Here is a 19,872-nt window from a genome sequence, read left to right as displayed (position 1 = left end):
GTGGCTAGGAAACTAATGGTGAACATACTACCTTCAAATGGAAACTGGTGGAATTTTGGTATCAGGCCTCAAATTTTTTTTAAGGGAGGTGGGTAGAAAGGAGGGGCAATGAGATTGTTTTTATCCCACTTGGACCAAAATCAAAAGTGTGAGGAATGGTCTCTGCCATCTTCGCTCACTGCCTATGCCAAGAAGCAGCATGTCCCAGGGATTGCCCATTTCCCAGTCTGAGCTAGAAATGGTGATGTGTTTGCCTGTCCTAATTCCAGTTAGAACTGGAGGGAGTTTCTTAGTACACTGGAAGGATTGTGCAACATCTCACCAGAAAGAAGCAAGAAAACCCACAGGTATGCTTAGCTGGAACCCAAAACTCAGGAATGCAAACCTTGATACACAAGAGGCATTTGCATTTCCACTGGGAATTTAGATGAAAAATCTTATTACTATTTCTCTGACATTAAATTACATAGCAAGCGGCCTATAAGACAACTAAATATATATGACTTTTAAAAGAGAAGGCATATGATTTAGCTACCTTTCATGACAGGATAATTAGCTTTAAAAAATAAGTCCCTTCGGGTCAATATGCCTGAATACAGTGGATTTCTAACCCACCATCCCACTTCAATTTAATAGCGAAACCTTGTTTTGACAAGACAATAAAGTTCAGTACCTTTTCTCCATAGCCTCTATCTTTGGTCATCATTTCTCGGAGAGTCTGTAGGACCTTAATGCAGAGTTTCTCCTCATTCTCCTCTAGCAGCTGTTTAGTATGCTTTATTAACCTGAATGAGGGAGAGGGGGGAGAACCATGCATTAGGTCCCTGAAATGATCTTTAAATTAAACAAACACACACTTCACAAGCAACTTATTGTAAGTAGTCAGTTAATGAACAAATATTTATCAAGGACTCCCAGGTTAGACATGCTTCGGTGCATTCACTTGTAGGGATAGCAGCCAGTTAGGGGCTCAATGGCGTCTAAACAGCGACACCCACTGGTCAGTAACAGCAAAAGGGCTCACGGGCAGGACTCTACTACACAGGAGGGAGAGACATTGTAGGGAGAGGAGATGAAGGACAGAGGTCCATTCAAGCCTGTGAGTTTATGGGGTGTGGCTTTTTATCCACTAAGGAGTGCTGATATCACTAAAATACGCCACCAGTATAAAAAACCCCATGAGAATGATCATTAAGGAGAATAAACACTGTTCCTTCCTCCATAGTCTTTCTTGTCCTTTGAGGGGACCAGCAAAGTGTGAAATTCAGAGGCAGAGTCCATTCTCAAGTTAAACAACCAACCAATCAGAGATTTCTGATCATGGAACCAGTTGTTTCTTTTAGATCATGTCCCAAGGCATAAACTAAGAAACCACAAAGATGTTAGGAAAAGACTGTGGGGTCTTGGTAGGTCTGAGCTTTTTGAGGGCAGAAGGGCCATGACTTCTCTTCATCTGTATTGAAGCCCACAGCAGGCACTGTCAGTTCTTGTGGCACAGAAGATGATCGGTTATGCAGTTAAAAGGAGAAATTCTCACCAAAACAAGTTTAAGTACATCCAAACCCACAAACTTAATTTAGAAGGTCAGAACAGGACTCTAACACATGACCTTGTACTCATCAAAGTCAAAAACCAGGCGGGCGTCTGCCTCTTCATGAACAAGTGCTTTGTCTGGTCAGCAGGGCTCTGCAACCGACCACCCCAGAGCGGGAGGCTGCTTACTTGCAAATGAAGCCACCACTTTCGCACTTTCTTCTGGCATCTGTGTTCTCTGGGAAAAGCAGCTCAGGTCTGTGGAGCACATCCACGAGCACAGATAACTCTGCCTGGACCAAGGGCCTTAGACGGTCCTCCAGGGCTGAGACGATGTCCTGGAACAGAAGTACAGCTTTGGTGATCAGTTCAGGCAGAGGCTCACTACAGGAGGGTGAGAACATTCATTTCTGACCTCAAAAATGACCACAAGCTAGGCAAGGTTAGAGTACCCTATTAGTACTGTCTGGTAAATTTCTCAAATTATTAAACATTGCCCCGGGGGTATCTAAAGCCCTAGTTCCTGAGGCAGAGAACAAGGTAAAAACAGCCCCACCAGCCCTTCTACTGAGATGATCCTTATGCCACTCAAGGGATCATTCCACAAACTTCAAAATATGATGCAAAAAGTACATTCAACAACATGGAAAAATGTCTACAATGTGAGAGTGAAAAAAATGGTTAAACAATACCACGGATTATATGATCCAATTTTTTAGAAACAACATTACTATCTAAAGGATATATACCAAATATTATCAAAACATCACTACTGTTTTTTTCTGGGTAGTAGGATTGCAGATGATTCTAAATTTCTTCCATAAATGGGTACTTGTGAGTACTAGCAAATTATTTCCAATGAGCACGTATTATTCATATAATAAAAAGTCATACAAAAATGAGCACACAAATGAATGAACATGCTGTATCAACATGCTAAATACATGTACCCTGATAGCATGATGGTCTTCAAATGCAAAACACATAGCTGTAGGAGAGGAAAACAGAGAGAAGTTGAAAGAGCAGCAAAACCAACACGACAAACACCATATAAAGGCAAATGGCAGAAAACAGATGAGAAATTATCTTCAAAAGATGCTAAAGTCTGCTGGATGGCTTGGTAGCTCAGAACCTAACTAGAAGCATGCTGGCTAAGACAGGGGCTGAACACAGCATGTTGGATGATATAGGCAGGCCTAGTTAACCAAGGAGATTAGCATGGGAAAGGCCACTTAAATTGCATTCAGCTCAACAGGAGATCCAAATTTCACAGGGAATGTTCAAAGAAGAACTGATTTATCTTTTACCCCAAAACTGAAATGAAAACATGTGAATATTATTTTCTTATATTTAACAAAATTTGTAATCACTCAATAATATTTAGGATACATAAAGAATGCATAAATCAATCAAATTCTTTGGCAGGGGGAAATTTTCCCAATAAGAGCATACTGTAATACCCCTTAATTCATATTGACGTTCACAAAGCAGTCAAAAAGAGGGTCATTTTTGCAAAATTCTCTCACTTTCCCTTTTGAGAGTACATAAAGCTCTCTATGGCATTTGCAAGGGATTGAAGCAGTTCTTCAACATCAGATTCATCAATCCTGCATCTTTTGCGAGGTTTGAACTTTACATTGCAATTGACTTGCATTGTATTGTCAAATGTTTAACATTCAGCAATCAAGGAGAGACCAACAGATAAGAATGGTGAAGCAATGGGTAGGGAAATATGCTGGTGTTAAGTGAGGGGGATGTATCAATGGGGATAAATTATATAAGCAGTCAGTCTGCAAGTGAATGTTCTTACATTATGATAACTTCTGCTGTCCTAGGCAATCTTGTAACTACAGAGACTCAGACAATAAATCATTAGATAAGGAGGATCCTTTGAGCCACTAGTCAGATCTTCATAACAAGCATTAGCTAGGTTACATATTTTATTCCCCAAGAATATACAATAAATCCAAGAAGAGCACAAGAAACTGGTGTGTTTGGTTGCAGGTAATTCATTTAGTTTGACCAGGCAAAAATATTGTGCATTCAAAGTTATGAATCTACAATATGCCTCCCCTTTAAAAATATAGTAGTCAGGAAGCACTGTAACCAAATTATCTCTAAGACTGGTCTGTCACAGTAAGGACGAAAATATTTCCCTCACCTAAGAACTCCTTCCTACTTTCGCAGCTCTATGGGCTCCAGCCACACTAACCTTCCTTTGGTCTTTGAATGTGTCATATTCTGTCCCATATGATGTTCTTTTCACCTGCTGTTTTCTTCCCTTCTATTCCTTTCCTTAAGAAAGTCCTACATTCCTCTGATCTTGGTTCCAATGTCACTCCTCAGTAAAGCCTTCTTGGATCACCATCCCAGCTCTGGGCACAATTGGGTTCCTCATCAGCTTTCCATAGCACTTCTCACTTCTCTGCAGCATTGTCTCTCTTGTCATTTTACTTGTATCCATGTGATTAGCTGACTGTCTGTCTTCCAAAACTCGAGAAGCTATGAAGGCAAAGATCATTTGTGGCTTTGCTCACTACTGTTACCCTAGTGCCTAGGATAAGTGGGGCCGATGAATGCATCTCTAGGCAGGTTATGTAACCTCATGAAGATTCATTTATTTTATCTAATGATAACTATTACAGTCATAACAGCAATGACAGTAATAGTAATAATCATAATAGCAGCTGTCATTGATCAAGTGTTCACTACACACCAGCTCTATCCTATGCCACATATATGTAACCATATGTTCCAAAGATGCCCACTGCAATATATCTTCTCTTGCATGTTCTTCTTACACTGTATCACTGACACTCTTCCCATCAAATGGTGGTCTATATGACCCTTCCCTTGAACCTCGGTGGACACTTGTGACTGCCTTGACCAACAGAATTTGACACAAGTGATGCTATATGACTTCTGAAACCATGTCATAAAGGCATTATAGCTTCCACTGTCTGTCTCTCTCTCTCTCTCACTCTCTCTCAGTGCTGATCTTGGGACCTGGCACCATGCTGCAAGTAAGCACCAACCTCACGTGGGGACACTACATGTAGATGCTTCCATTGACAACTCCAGTGAGGGTCCCAACATCAACTACCCAACATACGCAAGATTTTAAGACGAGTCCAACTGCAGCTGCCATCTTACTGAAACTACTACATTCAAGACCTTGGGTAAGAAACACTTTACTGGGATCCCTGGGTGGCGCAGCGGTTTGGCGCCTGCCTTTGGCCCAGGGCGCGATCCTGGAGACCCGGGATCGAATCCCACGTCGGGCTCCCGGTGCATGGAGCCTGCTTCTCCCTCTGCCTGTGTCTCTGCCTCTCTCTCTCTCTCTCTCTCTGTGTGATTATCATAAATAATAAATTTAAAAAAAAAAAGAAAAAAAAAGAAACACTTTACTGAGGCCAGCCAATCTCTAGAACAATAGAAAAGCATGAAATAATGGCTGTTGTGATTTGTTAGGCAGGCACTGAGAACTAGCCTTGTAATCCTCATATCAACCCCCTGAGGGAAGTGTTACTATTATCCTACCTTACAAATGAGGAAACTAAAGCACAGAGAAATAAAGTAACCTTCCCAAGGACACATCATTTCTAAGCAATGGAGTCGGGGTTTGACCTTAGGCACTGGCCTGAGATCATGCCCTTAACTGCTGCAGCAGGCTCAACTTTAGTGTGAGAATCTCCAACTGTGGCCCAGGTTGTGAGAGAATCCCTTGAAGAGCTTGTTAAAGATGTCAATGTTAAGACGTATGTTTAAGTGTTTCACATACACCTAATACTCACTACTCTCCCCTTAACAAAGGGACAGATATCTTCATAGGTGTTAAGAAAAAAGTACAATCCAGGTAGAATTAGTAATACTTTATTTTCAGTTAAAAAAAAAACAAAAACTTTTTTCTTAGGCATTATTATGCTTATCTGATTCAAGAGGCTAAATATTCCAGGGTGATAAAAATAATGAAGCTCTCATGCCCTTATTTTAAGTATCCTTCTGTAATACTTAAATATTCCTTCCTGATAAGGGCAGAGTCCCCATTCTACATAAAGAAATCTGTAAATCTATAAATAACCTTTAAAAACCATGACTTTGTTAGGAGCTTTTCTCTTCCCAAGTAGCTTTACATTTCTTGGTCCTACATGTATTACTGTACTTGACTATCCTCTCACATGCTGACATCTCTCTATGGCCAAACTTGGGTTTTTCTCTGGCTCATGGATGCACTGCTGTGTGGGAACCACATTAGGTCAGGCTCAGGTTCACTCCTCTCTGGACCAGGCATTACCTGCAATCTCTCAATGATATTCCGGTAGTCTCTAGAAGCCGCCAGAACAGAGTCTCTGCGAGCCGCGTTGCGGGCAGTCAGCCGCCAGTTCATGGCAGTTTTCTGTACAATGTTGTGGGACTTCAGAAAGAGGTTGTTGACTTGGCTGTCGAGGTCCACAGGAATAGCAATGGCCCGGCTCTTGGCTACACAGAACAAAGAAGACTCATGAGCCTCCAACTTGCATGGGAGAAGCCCCAAAGACAGACTTAACTACCCATCACCCCTCAGGTAGATTTTTCCATGCCCAAAACATGTCACTTGCATGGCACTGAATGTGAACACTGAGGAGCTCAAATGAACTTTTCCATCCTTTGGTCAGGGATTTTCAATGTAAATTTGGGGGGTGGGGTGGGGAGGAGGCAGTAGCTTAGAGATATGTTAACATCTTCTAAGGTCAAAGTTTAGGCAAGTCAGTTAAGCTTCAATGGTTTCTTCAGTGATTTACATCCTAAGGTATCTTATGTGTTCATACATTTTAAGAATTATCAAGATGGGGATTCATTTGGCTAACAAACTATTTTTTCCAAAAAGTCTTAGTGATATTCTACACAACAATCTACAAAATGCCAATTCAAGCCAAGCATAATACAAATGATAACATTTATAATAACATAAGCTATCCTTCCTATTTAGGTTCTTTTCTTCCCCCTCTTAAGCTCCAGTATAATCATGAGAAAAGTAACAATCAAGCCCACAAGGGGGGATATTCTACAAGACAGCTGACCAGCATTCTTGAAGACTGTTAATGCCATAAAAAACAAGTAAAGTCTGAGGCACTGTTGCAGACCAGAGGTGACTGGGGAGCCATCACAACTAAATTCAACATGGGAGCCTAGACTAAATCTTGGAACAGGTAAGGGACATTTACGAAAAAAAGTGGTGCCCAGTCTGGAGTTTAGTTTATAGCATTGGGCCAACATCTGTTTTGTAGTTTTGACCAAAACATCCTGGTGATGTAAGATGTTGACAGTAGAGGAGACTGGATGAGGAATATATGAGAACTCTGTGTGTTATCTTGGCAACTTTCCTATAAGTCTAAAATTATTCCAAAATAAAAAGTTTAATTAAAAAAGGTAAATAAGACCAACAATCCTTTTTTCCATATGGAAAATCCAACAACCTCCAAAAAAACAAGACAACGATTTCCTGTCTTCAATGCTTTGTGAGACGAGAAGCAAGGAAGGTGCTATATTACCTGAATCTAATTGTAAAAATGACACCAACACCCTGGAAGAAGCAATCTGAGAAGCAATTGTTTAAATCCCAAAAAAACAAAAAACAAAAAACAAAAAACCACACAGTTTGAGGAAAGGAACCATCAGCCAGCCAACAAATTTCTGACACTTTAATAAAGCAGGTGAGAAATCTGGGGAAACGATACAAATAACATAAAAATAAAAACCAGGATGCATAGCATATAGTTAGCTAGCAACTATGTGCCTCGGATAATCTTTTTGAAGATAAACCATGAAAACAGTAAACTTTGGTGTGATTTTAGACAGGAGGAGGTATCCCTCAAGGAATACAGATCTGAATTCCTGCGGTGCTGTGCTGTTTTCATGCTTTGCCACTTCACAGACATCACCTCCCTCCATCTTTTCTCAGTGCCAAGACAATTAAAACATTGCATCTTCCTAATGAGCATTGGGCTGGTCAACTCGGCAACCTGCCCAAACTTTACACAACAACTTCATGATGTATGATCCTGTATGGGCAGAGGAGTGAGTTTTGGCGATACTTTCTCAGAGCCCTGGTTCTGAGATATCACATTATGAACCTATAATGTACACACTTTCAAAAGCCTCATCTCTTATTGTGACGTAGTGCTGTGTAAGTAATAAAAAGACACCAATACCTACCAGACAAGACTCAGGGAAATCAGGATGGGGTGACTGAAATCAGGCAGGAAACCCTAATAAACACTATCTGTATTTGCTGGACAGCTACTAAACAGTACTAAGAACCCTCCTGCTTCTTCTGCTGCCTGTCTGCAGGATCTAAATAGCTACTATGGGGAGATAACTTTTCTTAAATTTAGGCGGGAAGATGATTCCTTTGCTTAACATTTATGAAGGGGAGCAGGACTAAGGAATAGAGTCTGATTAAGTCAGGGTGAAGGGAGCAGTAATTTTCATGACTTCCTTTCAAAGCTGCCAGAGAAATGACGAGGGAGGGGTGGGGAGGAAGGAAGGGAGCACCATTTATCATCGAGAGGCAAAAGGGATCAGTGTACCATTTCTGAGAAAGGATGTTCCTTGGGATCTGACGTGTACTTTGCAGGAAGTTTCCATAGGGTCAAATACATTTACTAGAGTAAACTAGTTTCTTGAATGAGAAACTTTTCAGAGCCTTGAATTAGCTCGTGTGTACTGTGACTTGCCAAGAGTTGCCTAACATTGAACCATGCATAGATTCTTCTTTTTTTTTTTTTTTTCATGCATAGATTCTTATTTTTCAAAGCCTAGCTTTCTTTAGGACTTACTGGCTCTTAACTTTGGGAGATACTGGCTTGGTAGATAAAAGCAAGGGTTAAGCAATCAAGAAGACCTCAGTGCTAGTTCTGCCTCTGCAACTTTCTGAGAGCAGGGCTTTAGAAGAGCTAGAGTAAGTGCTAAAGAAACAGCAGCCTTTATTACTATTAGGCAATTCATTTTCATTGCACTCAATCCAAACTGCACTGATATCTTACCCACATCAGAGAGCACCCGAATACAGCTCTCCACAGAGGCTTTTTGGCTTGGCATTAACCAGTTGCAGTGGTAAACTCGGAACACACCTTGCAGCAGTTGCACAAAGACAGGCTGGCGAGTCTGCAAGGAAGAGAGGCCAAGAGACAGGTAGTATGACTTTCCCACAGATCACTGATATGCTGATCAGAAACAGACATTGCACTGAACCATGCGTTAATGGTAAGACTCTTTGCAAGAGTGAGAAGGGGTGACCAGTTATGAGCAGGATTCCAGAAGTTGCCTAGCCCAAGGAGGAAAAAATCAGAAGCATTTTAAGGTCATTTACAAACCTGACACCATCCAAGTCTGACCAGAAGAACAAACAGTGGAATCATTGTCTGAAAATGGGTATTCTTATCCAGTTACCAACTGGCTATAGGACTTGAGGCAAATTACCTCAGGTCCCTAAGCTTTAACTTCACCCAATACATTGAATTGAGGCAGATTAACCCAAAGTTCTTTCCAGACACTATTTCCTATAAGTAGAACCTGTGTTTTTAATCAGCAAAAAACAAACTGATAAGTGGATCTCACCGAGAATGCTTACTTATTTCTAGCAATGTCTCCAATGATATTAAACAGAAGATAGTTCTGATGGTTATTCTAAGTATTCATTTACTAATAAGTTAACTCTATAGTAGGATCTATCCCTATGACAGTATAAACCTATACTCTTTTTAAAATGAAAGAACAATGTTTACTTAATCAGTTTGACAGTGATTTCTGAATGCATTTCAAAGTTATTATGGTCTTTATTCGAAGCTACCTGGGTCAGGGTAGCTTTAGACCTGGAAGGCAAGCATTATTGTGTAGAGTGAGTCACTCCACTGGTTTTTAATCTGGGGGAAGAGGACTTGGGTAGTCCCTCCAAAAAACAGCAAATATAGCAAAGAGAAAAAGCACTGAAAAACTTAGGTTTCTGAGATGGAAAAAAAAACAACAGAAAGTGCTGGGCAGGGGGAGGAATTCTATTAGATGAAAATACAGCAGGTTAATAAAAATTCAGAACCTGTTCTATGAACAATGTTCAGAAACTTACACATAATAAGTGCCACATTCTTCAAGCAAAGTTCATTTAGGACCTCAACTAACAACCCTGTGGCACACGAAATTGCCTTATGCTATAAATAAAAACTGGAGCCCCAGAAACGGTAAAAGAAAGTATACAAAAGAACTAATAAGTGGTGGCAGAGCAGTGAGTTGGCTTCTTTGTGCTCCTTCCACTAAGTTCACCTGCAAACCAGAATCTCATTTTTTTTTTTTTTTGGAAGTACTTTCTGTTCTACACCTCACAGCCACCCAAGAGAGCAAACTGTTACTAATAGAGGACAGGATCATAGAGATCCTGAGACAATGGCTGAGAAACCCTGATATTAAGCTCCTGAGCACAAGGGTCCCATAAGAGAAGCCATTTATGGAGAACACTTCCCACGTGCTAAGTGCTTTTTGCATATCTCACTGTACCCTTCTCACCATGACCCAAGAAAGTAACAGTGGTATCATCACCCATCCCACTGGCTAGTATATGCTGGAGTTGGGATGAGAACCCAAAACCCAAACTCAAAGAAAAAAGTATCCTTTGACTAAATTTATTCAAGTGAACCAATATTTATTAGGTCTCTGCTCTGTTCCCATCTGACCCCTGGATAAACAAAAGATGAATTAATTGGCCAGGGTAGCTACCTCCTAATTACCCCTTCCAATGGGCAATCTGGGGGCATGAGCTCATGTGACCTCTTTGACTAAAGAACATGGTTACCCATCACCTTCTTCATAAAATCCTCCCTTTTCTGAGATAATGAAGCCCTGTTTGTTCTTAATCCCATCCTGTGTCTGTGATAAAGACCTTCCTCTGGCCTCTTTTGTATCTTGTCTTTAATTATTTGCACTCTGCTCAGTCTCTTTTAGTAAACAATTTCTATTTCAATCAGGAAATGTTTATATTTGGATTCTACTATTTCCCTCTCCTGTGTCTCACAGATACATTTATTATCTCAAAGAGTTAACATCTACTAGGTTCCAGGCTCGAAGCAAGAATAGGGACAGAGCAGCACCTGAGGCAACTGTGCACATAAGGCATAACTATGCCTTTCTTACTGTACCTTACAGTCTAGTGGGGAAAAGCACAAGTTCCTATTTATAAAGCACCTCCTATGTGACAGGCATTATGCCAGATGTTTCATAAACATTATCTCTAGTGCTCACAAAAACCTGCAAGGTTGGTATTATGTTCCTGTTTCAAATGTAAGCAAAGAGGTTCTGAAGTTCAGTGACCAAGGCAAGTCCAAAGAGTTGGTAAAGGGCAGAGTGAGGATTCGAAACCAGCTTTATCCTGCTCAAAAGTCTCCAAAATTGTATTCTTCCTTCCTGGATCTCACAGTTCCAGCTCTTCCTAGACATTCCGTTGGCAACATAAATGCAACACAGACAAACCCAAGTTCACCATTTTCCTTCCTCATATGTTTGAGTTGAAAGAAAAGAAGGAAACAAACAAAAAAACAAACAAGGAAGGAAGCCAGGAAGGACATAAAAATCTAGCTGGGGAAATGAGGCATATGATTTTCAGCATATAAACAAAAAAAGACAGGCTATGAGAGCACCAAAAATAGTATTCCTTGAAAATAAATGCTTTAGAAATCCATTAGCTCCCCCTTAGAAAACAAAGCTAAAACTACTTTGGACTTTGTATTCTAAGTAGATATAGACAACCTGGGTCTCACTAGGAACTTACAACATTGATATTGAAGACTCATCTCTCTGACAGTTCTGGCTTATTAGGTGGTCCAAAAATTGGTTTCAGACTAAAGGCAATATGAGCAAAGAGTAGTGACCAAGATGGAAAACCAAAAGTTCCTGTTTAATGGTTTTCCAATTAATTTGATTGATTTACTTTGACATTTTGGTTTTGCAATACTGTTTCACAATCTATAGAAGAATGGGCATTGCAGTGGTGATTGCCACTCTAAATTATAAAAAGAAGCAAGTCCAATCTTAGTAACCAAAGCAGCTTTCTTAGTTGGCTCTTGGTGTAATAGTACTCGGTGAGGAGCATGTTCTGGTCTCTAGTAACTCATGAGCTTGGTTTCTTCTTCTCCTCCTTTTTTTTTTTTTTTTTTAAAGATTTTATTTATTTATTCATGAGAGACACAAAGAGAGAGAGATAGGCAGAGGGGGAAGCAGGCTCCATGCAGGGAGCCCGATCCCGGACTCGATCCCGGGATTCCAGGATCACACCCTGAACTGAAGAGAGACATTCAAATGCTGAGCCACCCAGGTGTCCCACGCGCTTGGTTTCCAACTGGTTTCTGCTTCCTAATTACTCAAGAATATATATAGACATTATCCCACTAAAAATTCCATACTTCAAGTTTTTGAGTCAGAGAGAAGTAGGTTGAAATCATGGTTATTCCACCTAATGGCTGTGACTCTGAGCATGGTAATTAAACTTTCTGAGTCTCACTCAGCAACAAAATGAGGATCTTCTACTTCATAGGTTGCTTTGGCTTACATGAACTCTTTGTATATTAATGACATGTAACAGTATCTAATTAATGTACCAGTGAGTATTATACTGACCATGAATCACCCTTCCCTTGGAGAATTTACCTTCGTTAGGATTATTTGTCTGTAGTCCAACAACCCTGGGCCTCCCATCAACCCTAGGACAGCCTCTACTTCTTTCCATGACAAGGATGGTTAATATTTCTCTTCTGACCAATGGAGACTAAGATCAGCTTTTATTCTGCAGGCTGTACGAATGCACCTGCAGTAAGACTTGCAAGGCAGTTGAGCCAGATGTAAGTTATAAAAATAAGAATGATTTTTCCAAGTCAAAGAATGAAATAATCTCCAAGGCTCCATGGATTTGTACCTTTGAAACTGGAAGTACAGTGAGAATCCTCATGCAAGGCTGCTGCAGAGCACAACTCCAGGAGCGCCACAACCAGTGGAGTACACATGCCAATGGAGTCACGCCATGTAGCAGCCCCGCTGCCATGGCTGTCATGGCCTCTCACGCTATGCACCACTTTGGATGCACTCTAGGCACACACTTGGGAGTTAGAATGGAGATCTCCAAATGTGTTTTTTAGAAAGTGTTAATAACATGCTAGCATGTATCTGAAAGCTGCTTCTCCTTCTGAGGTTGTAAGGGAGCAATCAATAAGATTGAAGGGAGAAGAAAAGGCATCTTAAGGGAAAAAAAAATAAATAAATCACTGATAGAATTATCTGGTATGGAAAAGCATCCTCAGGTGCTTCCTTAGCCGAGGGGCCCTCCACAGACAGAAAAGCATCTTGTATGAATGCCTTGCAGAATGGCTCATGTACAGCTGCTCAGTGCCAAATCTGCACCAACAGTCACTGCTGAAGCTCGGCCATGAATATTCTGCACTTGCACTTGTGTTTCTTACCTGCAGCGTCGTGCTCTGGTCTGAGAAGGGAGAACTGAAGAAGGTAGTAACAATACTCATGACAATTTCAGTAACGTACTTCTCCAAAATTGAGTCTGCGTGTTTCCTGTCACTGGTGTTGTTACAGGCCTGCAAGGCAATTGGATGCTTCAGACAGACATTAGGCCAAAACCTGCAAGTCAGTTGTAGAATTCAGAAATCTGTGACCACTCCTGCTGGATACCCTTAACAAATGAAAGGTAAAGGCTTGTAGGTCAATATTTCTACCTCTAAGATATTAAAATAACAATAACAATAAATCAAGCAGAAAAAGAAGCCAGTCAACTCAGATATAACATATTGATGGACAAAACATTAAAATTGGTATGGGACCTAAAAGGCCATTGCTTTCAAGTTCCTAGCCACGTGTGGCGTATCTAAAACCTTAAAAGGCAACAAAAGGCATAGTACCTACAGTTGTCTTTACTTTCCCCTAAAAGTAAACTGTCTTCCTGGTTAAGCCATTCACCTGTTGTAGGCCATGGTTTCTTAATCCACATAATCAAGAGAATCAAATATATCAGTGAGGTCCACTGTGTGTGATATTCTCCAAATCTACAACATTCTTTCACGAAATAAAAATGTTACGGTAGCCTAACATACAGAATTGTCAAATCACTATGTTGTACAGTGGAACTAATATAACATTATGTGTCAACTATACTTCAATTTTCAAAAAGTTACTGATTTACCAGAGGGGAGGGGGGTGGGGGGACAGGGTAACTGGGTGATGGACATTAAAGAGGGCATGTGATATAATGAGCACTGGGTGTTACATAAGACTGATGAATCAGTGACCTCAACTTCTGAATGCATTATATGTTAGTTGAATTTAAATACAATTTAAATTTTTTTAAAAAAGTTACTGATTTGCAATGCTGTTGAAAGTAGTGGGCTGTGAGTCAGAGTCACTGCCTTTAAGTTTTGGGATAAGAAGAGACATCAGATTTTACTTGATTCTACTTAATTTTGCTGCTTAAAATAAGATCAGATATTTAAAAGAAAAGGTTTAGAAAATACATTTTTAAAAATCAAGTTATATTACCAAATTCAATAGTCCTACAGTTTGAGACACTAACATTGCTTATAATAAAAATTTATGAACAGCAAACAAGAATCAAGTTTTATTAACTAACTACCATGTTCTAAGCTTAATGCTGAGCAGTTTGTAGGCAAATAAAGAGAATGAAGTTAGTTACTGATTTTACCTTTCTGAATAATGTCATGTAGAGGTCAGCAAAGTTAAGGTGGCTGCTTTTATGAATAAAGTTTTATTGGAACACAGCCATGCCTACATGTTTACATATTGTCATGGCTGCTTTCAAACTACCAGGGCAGAGTTGAGTAGTTGTGATAGAGACCAGATGCCCCACAAAGCTGAACGTATTTAATATCTGGTCCTTTCCAGAAAACTCTGCTCATCCCTGATTAAAAAACAAAACAAAACAAAACAAAACAAAACAAAACAAAGCAGGGGTGCCTGAGTGGCTCAGTCAGTTAAGACTCTGACTTTGGATCTCAGCTCAGGTCTTGATCTCAGTGTCATGAGTTTAAGTCCCACACTGGGCTCCAAGACAGGTGTAGAAGCTACTTTAAAAAAATATATAAAATCAAAATGAAACAGGCCTTCCATTACAATCTCTAAAACCTAGATTTATGGGGTTAAAAGACTAGGGGGAATTCAAGATTTAAAAAATACATATATGTCTATGATACCAATACCTGAGTATTATGAAATAAAGTCCTTGATTAGGAATAAAACAAGTTCTTGTACATTCTTTGTCTTATACTGGTAACTGTACCATGAAGCAGAAAATATGACTATCTAGGACTCTACAATGCACTTCACATTATGTTTCCAAAATTAAGATTCGTCTCAAAATTATTCTTTCTTGGTTACTGGCACTTCTACCCCAAATCCACCACCACAAACCTCATACTCAATATATGGTATGCCTTGTTAGGTAGTAGGTCTTGTGGGCTTAGAATTAATGTTAAGCTTAGAGCAAAAACAAATCAAGACTATGAAGCCCCACCCAACTGCTGGGTAGGAAAACAGATGCAAAGGCAAGTGCTTTACAGAATCCTCGACACCACACTGGAGGAGAGAAATGCTCAAGCTCAGGAAGGTGTCCGAGGAGAAATATCATCATGGAAAAGAAAACTTATAAATGTGGTTTTAATTTGTCTCAGATTATTATTCACAAATCAATTCATAAGGGATGAAAGGAAAAGCAGAAGTAATCTATCTTCCCTGACATGGGATGAATAAAATCTATTCTCTGCTAGGAGTAAAAGGTAGAAAGAAATGAGACATGTGCAAGGATAAGAGCCACATCTGCCTCCCTGTGCCTTACATTAGCAAGCTGAAATTATGTGGATATTTTCTTGATGCCTGCATAAGGATGTCCAGACATGCATGAACACACACTTCTGCTCTACCCCTCCATTCCAGAAAGCCTTACCCTGCAGATGTCTACGAGGAAATTCTCAAACAATTTCCACATGTGATTGCTGGTGTAAATCTCCTTCATTTCCACCTCCGTATCCACATAGCAGTGATTAAGGAAGTTAATGTATGCAATTTTAACCTGGAGATAGAAACAGACCTTTCTGGAAAAACCAATTTGATATACGTGGAATAAGAGAAATGCAAATCAAAACTATGTCAGAACAATCATTTTCATCTATCAGGTAAATAAGAGTCCAAAAGTCTGATAAAATGCTGTGTGATAAAAACACAATCTTGTCATTTTCTCCTTCATTAAAATCACCAGTTATAACCATCTCATTATATCCACATAAGTCAGGTGAACAACCATGTAGGGCAATTACAGTACATCCATACAATAAAGTTTTTAAGTAACTATAAAAAAGGAATGTGAAATCTCTTTATGGACTGATATGAAAAGAAGAATAGTGTACACAGAATATCACCTTTTGTGTTTAAAAAAGGAGGAGGAGGGAGGGAGTGGAGGAATGTCTATATACAGAATTCTAGAAGGAGGTACAAGAACATAATAAATGATTTTCTGTGGGGCGGGAAGGGACAGATTAGAAGATTTTTCATAGTTAACTCACTTACAGTCTCTTTTATTTGAACTTTTCAAAATGTATTAACTTTTCAAAAGAATCCTCTAAAACACAGTAATATATATGAGATACATACTACATATGCTCTAAATATATGTATATTTAGTCTAAGACATAAATTAACAGTATATATTTTAAACATACAAAGGCAAACCATATACCAAATGATCCACTTTTTTGTTGTTGTCGTTTCTGTTACTAGCCAATATACATATGCAAGGAAATGGAAAGCTTGGACGGAATCCTTTCCAAAACCTAATGGGTATTTATTATGGGTGGTGGAATTTTTTAAGTCTCCTACTGGTTACATATAGTTTCTCAATATTTTATAATCGTCATTCATTATTTTTGCAACACAAATTTTCATTTTAAAGAATAAACCTGCAGAATATGTCTTACATGCTCATGAACTATATCTCAACCCATTCAATCTCATTTTTCAAATATTCATTCCAATCAAATTCTCTTTGCTCAACAGGCTGAATTATTAAGTTTCCAAGAGCAGAAGCACAGCAGCAGATTCCCAGTCTTCTCAAGGAGACCACAGGAAAGACTTAACATCCCCCCAACTTTCTTCATCCACATAATTGGCATTCGAGACAATGTTTCCACCAACTGAAATCTCAGTATGAAATGAGCTGCAGGTCTCTGCCCCATGAGGTCTCATCTAGGCCAGCCACAGCTCCACACGCCATGTGCAGAGCCATGAGAAAGGCTTGCTCACCTCAGGGATGCAGTCCTCATGGGTCACGACGCGGACGATGTCATCCAGTGGGAGCAGAGAGTTGCACTTTATCTCTGTGTAAACGTTCTTGCCCTCGGTACACACGGCCAAGAGCTCCACCAGGTGGATATGGTACATGAGAGGGCTGTTCTCATCCATCCGGTCCCGCTCTGACCTCATCATCTGGATCAGGGTCTGGAAAGAGGCTCTGTCGTTGTAGAACACGAGGACGTCCTCTCCCGAATTAACAAGCTATAAAAAGAACAGGGCTTGTTTATATTACAAGCCTGCAGAGGAGGTGGGGACACCATTTAAAAAATATCTATTTGCAGAGAAATAGAGATGCTCTGCCAGCATCTGCTTTCCAAAACCAGTCTCACCTATATTATTGAACTCATCTAAATTTCATTCATCGTTTCAATCAACAGATTCAGGTATATGACAGAGGCCTTAAAAAACTATCAAAGGAAGAGAAAGTCTGCAGACCAGCACTCATGTATCAAGTGGAAATGTGTATTTTAAGTTTACACTTGCATTTCCAACCTAATAGGCTATGATTTTTCTTTTTAAAACCATTTCCATCTTTTTATGCTTGAAAAGTAATAACTCTTATGACTCTTTCATGCACTGCTTTCTCTCTTCACACTTACAAATTATCCACTTCTCATTAAGATACACCTTCCTTTCAACCTCATCAAAAAATCAAGGCATTCTTACTTATACCTTGTCCCCAGGACTGTATAGGGCTTCTCATAAATCTACTTAAGATTAAATCAATTTCAGCACTCCATGAAATACAGAAGATCCAAAAAGGGCTGGCACAGAAGTCAAAACAAATACAGTAATATTTACATAGGAACAACTCACCTTTATAAGCTCTAATTAGGTGCCAGATACTGTGATAAATACTCCACATGGATTATCTAACCTCACTGTGCCTCAGTTTTGTCTGTAAAACTGAGGACAAAGATGATACCTAACTCATGGTGCTGTGTCATGAGATTAAATAAATGATTACATGCAAACTGATTAGAACGGTGACTAGGGTATCGCAGGCTTCCAGTAAATCTTAGCTATTATTGTCACTATTATTTCACTAAGTTGGCATCTCAGCTAATACCACCACACCATCATTTTATAGGAAGGCACACTTAGGGTTGGGGAAGTCAACAGTCACACCTCCAGTAAAGTAGGATGGCCTACAATCATATCCCAGATCAATTCTTTTAATTACAGTACTCTACCTTCCACCGGAATCCTATGTTTTTTATTAGATAGGATTATAAATGCAAATGTCACCTCAGCCATGACCATGTCTTGGCACTTTTTGATGAATTTCCCTTCTGCTTTGACGATCGTCTGCAAGAACTTTATGTACTGGACATTTCGACCATGAGTCTCAATGCAGTGGACAAAGTGCTGGACAACTCTCTCGTTGATCTCACTGCAGAGCTGGAAATTGTTCATGAAGATGTGCTGCATGGTTACTGCCTCCAGGATCTGGCACAAGAGTGAGGGCAGGAGCACAAGGAAATGGTCAAAACTCTGTGGCTAGAGCAGAGTACAAAGTGAAAAAGATAGTCTACCAAAACACACAAAGAGAAGAATTTAAACCCACAAAGAGGTATTCTCCTTTCTCACTTTCTGCCATCTTTTTAAATCATAATAAACACACAGAAAGGGAAACAAATCACTAGTATTCAACTCAATGAACTACACAGGAAACCCCAGCACCCAGATTAAGAAACGAAATGCCTCGCCACCCAATTTAACTCCCGTTTTGATTTCTGCAACCACAGATGAGTTTTGCCTGCTTTTGAGCCTCATATACTCTCTCCTGTCTGGTTTCTTTTGCTCAATAGTAAATTTGCAATGCTGTCAACATGTTGTTGCATGTACCAGCAGTTTGCTCATGGTCAGTGCTATGTATAGTCCGTGGCATGAATAAACTACAATGTGCTTATCTAGTCTATTGCTCATGGGCATTTGGGGGCGTGTCCAGTTTTAGATAAGTAGTTAATACTACACTCAGTACAAATAGTGCTGCTTTGGGCATTCCTGAATGTGTCTTCTGGTAAACTTTCATATATGTGCATTTCTGTTGGGTTTACACCCAAGAGTGGAATTGCTGGGTTGTAGAGCATAAACGTCTAGCTTGGTAAAGTACTGCCCAACAGCTTTCAAAAAATGAGAACAATTTCCATTTTACACTACAGCTTTTCCACACCCTTGCAGATTTATAGTGTTGTTGGTGTTTTTGGTCTTAGTCATACTTTGTTGTGCAAATTTTAGTTAATTTATACTTCTCTGCCGATTACCTTGTCCTGTTGTCTAGATTTCCTCTATGGATGATTTCATTTTAAACTTTTTTTTTTACCCATTTAAAAAAAGTGGGTTGTCCTTTTCATTATTGACTTTTTTGAGTTTGTTATACATTCCGGATAGGACTTCTTTACTGGACACATGCAATGCAAATGTCTTCTCCCACCCTCTGGTTTGCCTGTGGATGATCTTAATGATGTCATTTGGTGAACCGAACTTTTAAAAGAAGTCCAGTTTATTGATATGTTCCTTTATAATTAGTGCTGTTTGTATACTGTGTAATCAAACTTCAATTACCACCAGGTCATCAAGATATTTTCATGTTATCTTCTAGGAAGATTATTCTGTGTTTTTGTTTTGTTTTTTTTAACCCAGAGTAACTGAGTTTTATGTTTAGTGTGAGGCAGGGGACTTTAAACTTTTTATCTTCTGTCTTTTCTTTTCCCATACATAACAAAGAGGGAGTATTACTCCCTAGTCTAGCAGTCCTTTCCTCCAAAGCTCAGCAGTCCTAACGAATGTGTGTATGCACGTGTATTTATAAGGATGTCCTCTGTAGAAAGATTTACAAAGCCAGTAGACATTGCCTAAATGTTCACTAATATGGGGATGGCTTTTAAAAAGTTACAGCCAAACTATGGAATGCCGTGTAGCCATTACATATTCTCATCAAAAATGAGAAAA

The 19,872-nt window shown here is 39.6% G+C and overlaps 1 protein-coding gene across 10 annotated transcripts in view; it reads right to left on the bottom strand.

The window, feature by feature from the left end:
- ITPR1 (inositol 1,4,5-trisphosphate receptor type 1) overlaps positions 1–19,872 on the bottom strand; it is a 319,907-nt gene that overhangs the window by 123,564 nt on the left and 176,471 nt on the right. For all 10 annotated transcript variants that reach the window (XM_041762303.1, XM_041762302.1, XM_041762300.1 and 7 more), the window contains 8 exons: positions 18,166–18,366; positions 16,867–17,118; positions 15,515–15,640; positions 13,011–13,139; positions 8,559–8,679; positions 5,828–6,012; positions 1,723–1,871; positions 674–785 (listed from right to left, as the gene is read on the bottom strand). In XM_041762303.1, coding sequence (XP_041618237.1) covers positions 674–785; positions 1,723–1,871; positions 5,828–6,012; positions 8,559–8,679; positions 13,011–13,139; positions 15,515–15,640; positions 16,867–17,118; positions 18,166–18,366 — 1,275 coding nt within the window. The remainder of the gene's footprint in view (positions 1–673; positions 786–1,722; positions 1,872–5,827; positions 6,013–8,558; positions 8,680–13,010; positions 13,140–15,514; positions 15,641–16,866; positions 17,119–18,165; positions 18,367–19,872) is intronic.

This window comes from Vulpes lagopus, chromosome 7 (genome assembly GCF_018345385.1).
Source record: "Vulpes lagopus strain Blue_001 chromosome 7, ASM1834538v1, whole genome shotgun sequence".
Taxonomy (NCBI): domain Eukaryota; kingdom Metazoa; phylum Chordata; class Mammalia; order Carnivora; family Canidae; genus Vulpes; species Vulpes lagopus.
The sequence above is the reverse complement of the archived record's forward strand: the minus strand, read 5'-3'. Positions and strand labels throughout refer to the sequence as shown.